Source organism: Anarrhichthys ocellatus, unplaced genomic scaffold, assembly GCF_004355925.1.
Source record: "Anarrhichthys ocellatus isolate YVR2014 unplaced genomic scaffold, GSC_Weel_1.0 scaffold987, whole genome shotgun sequence".
NCBI lineage: Eukaryota > Metazoa > Chordata > Actinopteri > Perciformes > Anarhichadidae > Anarrhichthys > Anarrhichthys ocellatus.
This window is the reverse complement of record NW_022280961.1, coordinates 3,335-12,616: the sequence shown is the minus strand read 5'-3', so window position 1 is coordinate 12,616 and position 9,282 is coordinate 3,335. Positions and strand designations below refer to the sequence as shown.

The 9,282-nt window shown below is 42.2% G+C and overlaps 1 protein-coding gene across 1 annotated transcript in view; it reads left to right on the top strand.

Annotated features, from left to right (window-relative positions):
• LOC116377181 (complement C5-like) overlaps positions 1-9,010 on the top strand; it is an 11,427-nt gene extending 2,417 nt beyond the window's left edge. Inside the window, exons 5-18 of the mRNA XM_031838756.1 lie at positions 526-650; positions 888-968; positions 5,029-5,181; positions 5,286-5,348; positions 5,428-5,518; positions 5,691-5,730; positions 5,960-6,062; positions 6,268-6,342; positions 6,564-6,669; positions 7,484-7,567; positions 7,650-7,739; positions 8,331-8,423; positions 8,517-8,655; positions 8,755-9,010. Coding sequence (XP_031694616.1) covers positions 526-650; positions 888-968; positions 5,029-5,181; positions 5,286-5,348; positions 5,428-5,518; positions 5,691-5,730; positions 5,960-6,062; positions 6,268-6,342; positions 6,564-6,669; positions 7,484-7,567; positions 7,650-7,739; positions 8,331-8,423; positions 8,517-8,655; positions 8,755-8,896 — 1,385 coding nt within the window. The 3' untranslated portion in view covers positions 8,897-9,010. The remainder of the gene's footprint in view (positions 1-525; positions 651-887; positions 969-5,028; positions 5,182-5,285; positions 5,349-5,427; positions 5,519-5,690; positions 5,731-5,959; positions 6,063-6,267; positions 6,343-6,563; positions 6,670-7,483; positions 7,568-7,649; positions 7,740-8,330; positions 8,424-8,516; positions 8,656-8,754) is intronic.
• Positions 9,011-9,282: the final 272 nt, after the last annotated feature.

The following is a 9,282-nucleotide window of genomic DNA, read 5'->3' as shown; positions in this document are numbered from 1 at the left end:
TATTCATTTATCTATTTATCTATTCATCTATGTATCTATTTATTCATGTATCTATGCATCTATTGATCTATGTATCTATTGATCTATTCATTCATTTACTTTCTTTGTTTTTCGTCACTTAAGTTTATTGTTTGTTATTTTCTTGTTTTATTTTGTTCATATTATATTGCCATTTATTGTGTGTGTGTGTGTGCGTGTATATGTGTGTGTATGTGTACGTTTGTGTGTGTGTGTATGTGTGTGTATATGTGTGTGTGCACGTGTGTGTGTACGTGTGTGTATGTGTGTGTGTGTGTGTATATGTGTGTGTGCACATGTGTGTGTACGTGTGTGTATGTGTGTGTGTGTGTATGTGTGTTAATTTTGTGTGTGTTTGTGTGTGTGTGTGTGTGTGTGAGTGTGTTTGTGTCTGTGTATGTGTGTTAATGTGTGTGTGTGTGTGTGTGTACGTGTGTGTACATGTGTGTATGTGTGTGTATGTGTGTGTATGTATGTGTGTATATGTGTGTGTGTGTGTGTCTCCAGGTCACCCTGCTGTTCTCAGGTATTGGCAGGAGTCCAGCGTGACAGCTGATTGGCTGAAACCCGACCAATCCAGCGGTCTGACGGTGGAGGCGACAGCGTACGTCCTGCTGACTGTGCTCATGAAGGTCTGACAGCTCTTCATCTTCATCTTCATCTTCTCATACAGACATATACGTATACATTCAATATTAGAAGTATCAAGGTGAAGTGTGAGTAAAGAGTCGTACTGATGATCTCGAGTGGATGAGAGCCTGATGGACTCAACCACATAGATGTAAATAGACAGTGAAGAAACACTTTATATATTTATATGTATTACTTTATTGTATAATAATAATATTGATTGTTGTTTTGTGTTAAAGGGGAGAATCCCTTACGCCAACCCCATCCTGTCCTGGCTGACCCAAGATCAGCACTACGGAGAGGGTTTCTACTCCATACAGGTACACACATACACACACAACCCTATACTTCTGTCTTTGTGAGGACCCTCGTGAAGATAAAGGATTCTGGGGCCCCTCACCCAAACCTTCACTGTCACACCTTAAGGCCGGACCACAACCCGGATCAGTACTCTAAACTAAACCTGGTTCTAACCTCAACCTTAAAGCCACGTCTGAGCCTTTGAAGACGTGAGGACAGAACAAAATGTTCACACACACACACACATGTTCATTTCTTCCTATCTGTGAGGTGACCTTCAACCTCCAACCTGTCTTCCTCTCTCTCTCTCTCTCTCTGGGCCTTTCTCAATACCCAAGTTCACAAGTCTGGAGTCCAGAGAACGCAGCTTACTGATGACATCACCACCTCAGCTGCTCTCATGAGTTTAATCTGTTTTTTTACTGTAAAGTATTTTTACAATCAAACTAAATATGACAACCCTGCTTTTTTCGTTTTCATTTAAAATAAAAATGATATATTATTATGAGTGCTGGGCAATTAACGCCTTAATTTCGCGTTAACGCATTCATTAATTAACGCCGACAATTATTTTATCGCGCGTTAACGCATTTTTAAAATGTATTATTATTTTTTATTATTTTTTATTTTAATTGAAAGACAAGAGACAATACATAGACATAACAACAAGAGGATGACAAGAACAGTGGGATAAATCCAGCAAACATCCTATAGTCAGGTGTGTATGTATGTGTGTGTGTGTGTGTGTGCGTGTGTGTGTGTGAACGTGTGTGTGTGTGTGTGTGTGTGTGTGTGTGTGTGTGTGTGTGTGTGTGTGTGTGTGTGTGTGTGTGTTTTGGGATGGGAAAAAAAAAAATAATAATAAAACAATAAAAAAAACAGGTAAGTATTTTTAATTTATTGTTATTGTAACAGACTGTCTCATGTTTATGGTTTTGTATTGGAGATATGATGTCCCTTGAGGGTTGCCGTAGAGAAAAGGCGACTTCCGCTTCTGGTCGAGGGGGGCAGAAATAAAGAGAGAAGCTGCACCAGCTGTTGCTCTCCCTGGAGACTACTGGACATCGCTACAGTAAAGTCAGCAGACACTCAGATCTCCGTGGTCAACTCAGCAGACACTTACATGTTAGTGCACCTATATGCTGACATTCACCGTAAACGCATTTAAACGGCACAGATCGGGAGCGAGCGAAGGACTTTGAAAGTTAGCGGAAAGATTAACGTGAGACAACATCCGGTTTCTTCAGACGAACATCCGGTTTTCAGAATAAGATGCCAAGAAAGTATGAATTATATTCACATTAAGTATAAAACATGCTACCTGCATCTCGTGAACCAAATGTTATTGCCCTTTTGTTCATATAGCAGTACTTTTAAAATAAAAGTGTGCAATACACTACTTTTGAATTCATTGTTGAACTTTGCCATAACAATGAGATTAATCGCGATTAATCGCAAAACATCCATGCGATTAATCGCGATTAAATATTTTAATCGTTGCCCAGCACTAATTATTATATTAGTGTATTATATTATATGTGTATGTATATATGTGTATATGTTTATATATATGTTTATATACACATATATATATATATATATATATATATATATATGTATCAGTGGCGGGCCGTGCATGTTATAGCTGGGCCTTCACTGCTGTCCTGCAGCTGAAACACAGCTACGGTTATTATTTGTTTTGTGTAAAAATGAAGCTCAACACCTTTAAACACACTAACTGCAGAGTGCAGGTACATCAACACGCAGAGAGTGCGTCTCCTCTCCTCTCTGACTGCAGCGTGAGGCTGCTGTGAGACTGACCTGTGAGAGCTTTGGGGCTCACGGCAGCACCGCTGCTCGGTCACCACAGAGCAGAACGAACGAGCTTTAACGTCAGAGTCACAGCACCAGAACAAGTCTCTAGATTAGTCTCTGGTAGCTTTTGACAAAAAAGTCTTCATGAGGGTTTGTAAAGTCACCAGATTTAGCGAGAAAGTCGCCAAGTTGGCAACACTGGCACCGGCTAAATATGTCCCCAGAGCAACACTGGACATAACAATAGTTCCTATCACATATTAAACCAAACAAAAATCCATCTTCATAAAAACAAGTTGTACAAATAATAATATACAAACAAGCATATTAAAGCTGCTGCAGATGTAAAAACAAACGCATTTAACTTACCAGAGCTGCTGTTCACTATTTAAAGACAAAGTCCTCCTTTCTTTGTTAACAAAGAGTTTAATCTCACGGTTGTTCAGTACATCCGTGTGTTTTAGTTCCAGTAAGAAGTCCTTCTCCATTCATGGACGCCAGTGAAGACATTCGAACCTCCCCAGTTGTATTTCTTGAATACGTTTTAATGCGTTTGAGGCTGAAAATGTCAGCTCCACAGAGGCAGCAGATATTGGGATTGTCACCGCCCAACATGTCACGCTAACCCACTGACCAATCACGTACTTGTAGGCCAGCTAGCAGGCTCTGACACGTCAAAGAATACGCCCAACATGTCAAACTAAAGATCTGATTGGTTGAACACTATGACAATCAACAATATCGTCCCCATTCACTTAAAGTGCACATGGATTCACTTGTGAGTCTGCAGGCCTCTGCCTCTCTTCTTACCTAGAGACACAGAGGTGAGATCTGATTGGATAAAAGCTCTACTTAAAACAAGCTGCACTGGAAGCAGAGCAACTGAGGAAGACAGTAGAAAACCACTGCTGAGCAAAAAGAACATAAAGGCTCGTCTCAGTTTTGCCAGAAAACATCTTGATGATCCCCAAGACTTTTGGGAAAATACTCTGTGGACTGACGAGACAAAAGTTGAACTTTTTGGAAGGTGTATGTCCCATTACATCTGGCGTAAAAGTAACACGGCATTTCAGAAAAGGAACATCATACCAACAGTAAAATATGGTGGTGGTAGTGTGATGGTCTGGGGCTGTTTTGCTGCTTCAGGACCTAGAAGACTTGCTGTGGTAAATGGAACCATGAATTCTGCTGTCTACCAAAAAATCCTGAAGGAGAATGTCCGGCCATCTGTTCGTGACCTCAAGCTGAAGCGCACTTGGGTTCTGCAGCAGGACAATGATCCAAAACACACCAGTAAGTCCACCTCTGAATGGCTTAAGAAAAACAAAATGAAGACTTTGGAGTGGCCTAGTCAAAGTCCCGACCTGAATCCGATTGAGATGCTGTGGCATGACCTTAAAAAGGCGGTTCATGCTCGAAAACCCTCCAATGTGGCTGAATTACAACAATTCTGCAAAGATGAGTGGGCCAAAATTCCTCTACAGCGCTGTAAAAGACTCATTGCCAGTTATTGCAAACGCTTGATTGCAGTTGTTGCTGCTAAGGGTGGCCCAACCAGTTATTAGGTTTAGGGGGCAATCACTTTTTCACACAGGGCCATGTAGGTTTGGATTTTTTTTTTCCCTAAATAATAAAAACCTTCATTTAAAAACTGCATTTTGTGTTTACTTGTGTTATCTTTGTCTAATATTTAAATTTGTTTGATGATCTGAAACATTTAAGTGACAAACATGCAAAAAAATAAGAAATCAGGAAGGGGGCAAACACTTTTTCACACAACTGTGTGTGTGTGTGTGTGTGTGTGTATGTATGTATGTATATATATATATATGTATATATATATATGTATATATGTGTTTTAATATTGTCACATTTGATCCTGTAACGAGGCGTGTGTGTGTGTGTGTGTGTGTGTGCAGGAAGTGACGCCACACAAAACAGCTGTTCACTGCTTGCTGCCCGGTTCTTGTGTTAAAAATGTCCGCTTAATAAAAAAAAACTGCGTTAATGCGCAGTAAAATAATACCGTGCTTGGCTCGATGTCAACTTTGAATTGGAACAGTAGTTGGGCTGAGACTGACGGGACTGATGACGTTTCACAAGTCCACGAGTCCACAAGTACAGAGAAGTACGCATGTTGAGAAAGGCCCATCGTCTCTCTTTACCTGTCTGTCTGTCAGTCTGTCTCTCTCTCGTCTGTCTTTCTGTCTCTCTCTCTTAGTCTCCCTACCCATCTGTCTCTCTCTCTACCTGTCTGTCTCTCAGGACACACACTTGACCCTGGAGGCGGTAACAGAGTACAGTAAAGTCGTCCCTCGAGCCGTCCTCAATCAGGACATCAACGTCCGCTACAGCAGGAAGGGATCGCTGGGACGAGTCCAGCTGAGCCAGAGCCAACCCGTGGCCACGCCCATCCAGGTGAGAGGGAGACAGGTGCACGACAGTGAGACAGACCCGGGAGAGGGAGATGGGTTCTGTGCTGCTGTGATTAATAACCTGTCTGTGTTTCTTTTGTGTCCCAGGTGACGAAGGATGATGACATCACTGTGTCCACAGGTTATGGGAAGGGCGTGTCCAATGTGAAGGTGGGTGTGGTTTAAAGTCAGTTCCCCTCTGTGTAAATGTCCCAGCATGCCCTTTAACTTTCCCTCACTGTGTCTCCAGATGAAGACGGTTTACTATGAGACCACCTCGCCGGCTCTGAGCTGTAACTTTGACCTCACCATAGAGGTAGTGGGCCCCGACACCTCAGGAGGTAATATTCAACCCAACTTTATCAACACTGTCTTCATAGCAACCTGCACAATATTATAGTTCATAAGAACACAACTGTTGAGTTAGAGATGATGCAGCTTGTATCTACTTGTCTGTCTCTCTGTCTACCTGTGTCTCTGCTCTCAGAGTGACCTTCTTCTCCTCCTCCTCAGATCCTTCTCTCAGTGCTCCTCACCTGGTCGCCTGTGCAAAGTGAGAGAAGTATTATTATTAATATATTAAACTTTGAATACTTAATGTGAATATTAATATTCATGGTTTTGTCACTTTATTTAGAAATGTGAAAGTTTCCGTTGAAGATTCTCCCTCGACATCATCACTCAGCATCAAGAAATATAACATACATTATTTATGAATTAAGCTTGTTTATGTCAGATGAGTGTATTAAAGACATGATTTATATTTAAATGACGTGTTTCAGGTACAAACCTCCTCTTAACGAGGTCTCCACCGAGTCCAGTCTGACCGTGATGAAGATCCAGCTGCCGACAGGTGTGGAGGGTTACCTGGAGGACCTGAGACAGGTGAGCTCTGATCACACCATGCTCGTCAGTGAGACAGGTGAGCTCTGATCACACCATGCTCGTCAGTGAGACAGGTGAGCTCTGATCACACCATGCCCGTCAGTGAGACAGGTGAGCTCTGATCACACCATGCTCGTCAGTGAGACAGGTGAGCTCTGATCACAGCTGTTTCTTCTTCAGGTGTAACTGAATCGTTGTTTTTCAGTTCAGAGACTCAGACGAGCCGATGATCTCTCACTACGAACTACAAGGAACCACTGTGGTCATCCAGATGGACTCTGTGAGTAACAACAACAACAACAAAAACAAACACAACAATGACAAACACAACGACAAACACAACAACAATAAACAAACTACAACAACAAACACAACAACAGATGACACACAATTATTAAACATGACGGATTAAAGTGGAGTTCATGTGAAGTAAATCCAGTAGAATGTTTTATTTTATTCTCATAATGTTTAGTCTGAGGTCACTTCCTGTCTGGTTGCTAGGTTCCCTCAGATGTCTTCCTGTGCGTTGGTTTTCGGATCAGAACCAGGTTCAGGGTGGGCGGGGCAAGCGAGTCCCTGTTTAGTGTCTATGAGCCTCAGGACAGAGGTGAGTGTGGCTGTGCATCCTGGGATTTGTAGTCTTTATCGGGTATGTTTGTAGTTCTACAGTCTTCAGAATCAAAATCATAAGACGTTTGAGCTGCTAATCAAACTAATGTTAAACATATTATGAGATTATGAGTTAGTGTTCATGAACTCAATCAAGCTTCTGACTTCAAGTCAAAATGTGATTAAAATAATAATCTATCTCATCACATGATCTCATTTGTCAGGGTGTGTTTAGCCTAGCTTAGCACAAAGACTGGAAGCAGGGGGAAACTGTTAGCCTAGCTTAGCACAAAGATTGGAAGCAGGGGGAAACTGTTAGCCTAGCTTAGCACAAAGACTGGAAGCAGGGGGAAATTGTTAGCCTAGCTTAGCTCAAAGACTGGAAGCAGGGGGAAACTGTTAGCCTAGCTTAGCACAAAGACTGGAAGCAGGGGGAAACTGTTAGCCTAGCTTAGCACAAAGACTGGAAGCAGGGGGAAACTGTTAGCCTAGCTTAGCACAGAGACTGGAAGCAGGGGGAAACTGTTAGCCTAGCTTAGCACAAAGACTGAAAGCAGGGGGAAATTGTTAGCCTAGCTTAGCACAAAGACTGGAAGCAGGGGGAAACTGTTAGCCTAGCTTAGCACAAAGACTGGAAGCAGTGGGAAACTGTTAGCCTAGCTTAGCACAAAGACTGGAAGCAGGGGGAAACTGTTAGCCTAGCTCTCTATCTGATATTTACCATAAAACGATCTGAAACGTCAGAAACTCACTCTGGAGGATATTTTATTAAAATGTTGGATTGTTCCTTTTAAATGTCTTTTGTCCTGCAGGCAGTGAATGCACCAAACGGTTCTCCTACGAGCAGCAGAAGCTGCAGCGCCTCTGTGTGGATGAACAGTGTCAGTGTATGACAGGTAGCTGTGGGACATGTTTTATGGTGTTTAAGTTTATGTGTTTAGTTGTAACAACACATTAAATATGTTGTTGTTGTTGTAGCGGCGTGTGCTGCCTTCAGAGGAAACGTCGATGTGACGCTGACAGCAGCCAAACGTACTAATGAGACCTGCAGACAGCACATCAAATATGGTGAGGATGAGATTTCATGACAGTTCACATACGTGATCAGAGTTCTGATGCTGAGCAGCATGTGGACTGATGTTTTGAAGCCTTGAGTTTGGCCTTTTATCCGTCGCCATCTTTGTTTTTGTCCGTCGCCATCTTTGTTTTTGTCCGTCGCCATTTTTCTTTTCATGAACAGAAAACACTGTGAAAAAGTTAAAGTTGTAAAATAAAAACACGTACAACTCCCAGACCGGACAACACTATAGTAGAGACCTGTCAATCACTGTGTAGCCCCGCCCTAAAGCATCCCCTGCTTTATGGTCTGTGTGACTCTAAATGGACCATAATGTACTAAATGAACATCATGCTGTATTGAAGAAGACTTGAAACTAGAGATTGAGACCATAAACTCATGTTTACAATGTTTACTGAGGTAATAGATCAAGAGAGAAGTAGAGTCATTTTCTCATAGACTTCTATACAACCAGAGGAGTCGCCCCCTGGTGGACACTAGAGAGAAGTAGAGTCATTTTCTCACAGACTTCTACAGGAAGAGGATCTCTGTCGTATGTTTGGCGTTCAGGAACTCTTCTTAGACCTTTTATCTCCCTGCAGCCTATAAGGTGATGGTGAAGTCTTCAGCAGGAGAAGGAGACTTTATGACCCACACAGCCACCGTAGTTGAAGTCCTGAAGAATACAGATAAAGGTAAAATAACTCTGCTCCTCGTGCCTCACTCTGATTGGACAGAAATTAAGTGGTGTGACATCACTGTTACCTGGATCTCTGTTGGTTTTGCAGAGTTTGAAGCGGTGAGTTCAGGGACGGTGGTGGAGCTGGTGAAAAAGGCCACCTGCAGCTCTGTTGACATCCAGAACAACCAGCAGTACCTGGTGATGGGAGCCAGAGGGTCAGAGGTCATGCTGAGCCAGGGCTTCAAGTCAGTGTCTCTCTACCACTCTCTCATCTGAACGTCTTCTCCTCCTCCTCTTCCTCTTCCTCCTCCTCCTCCTCTGACCTCCTGTGTTTCCTCCTCCAGGTATCGTCTCCCTCTGGACTCGGAGGCTCTGGTGGAGCTGTTGCCGTCTCCCTGTAGTTCTCCTGAGTGTTTGGACTACACTTCCCAGCTGGAGGACTTTGCTCTGGACCTGCAGTTATCCGGCTGCCCCGACTCGTCATAACTCACCAGAGAAGAAGAACTATGATCAGCTCACACTTTAAATAAAATGGGTTTAATTCTTCTTTTACAAACGGTGTTATCAAGTTATGCTGTCAATAAAAGTTACATCAAATAACTATGAGTCACTGATGTATAAATACACACACACACATATATATATGTATATACAGTACATATATATATATTATATTTAAGTAAGTGAAGTTTATTTATATACTTTCTACATCACTAAGACCTGCAATGAAAAAACAAAAACCCTTCACATACTTCATGATGAGCACTTTTACTTTAATTTTGAAATCTAAGTACGATTTTCAACTGAGGACTTTTACCCTGTAGTACTTCTACCTTGTGGTATTGGTACTTTTACTGAAGTAAATATCCGAG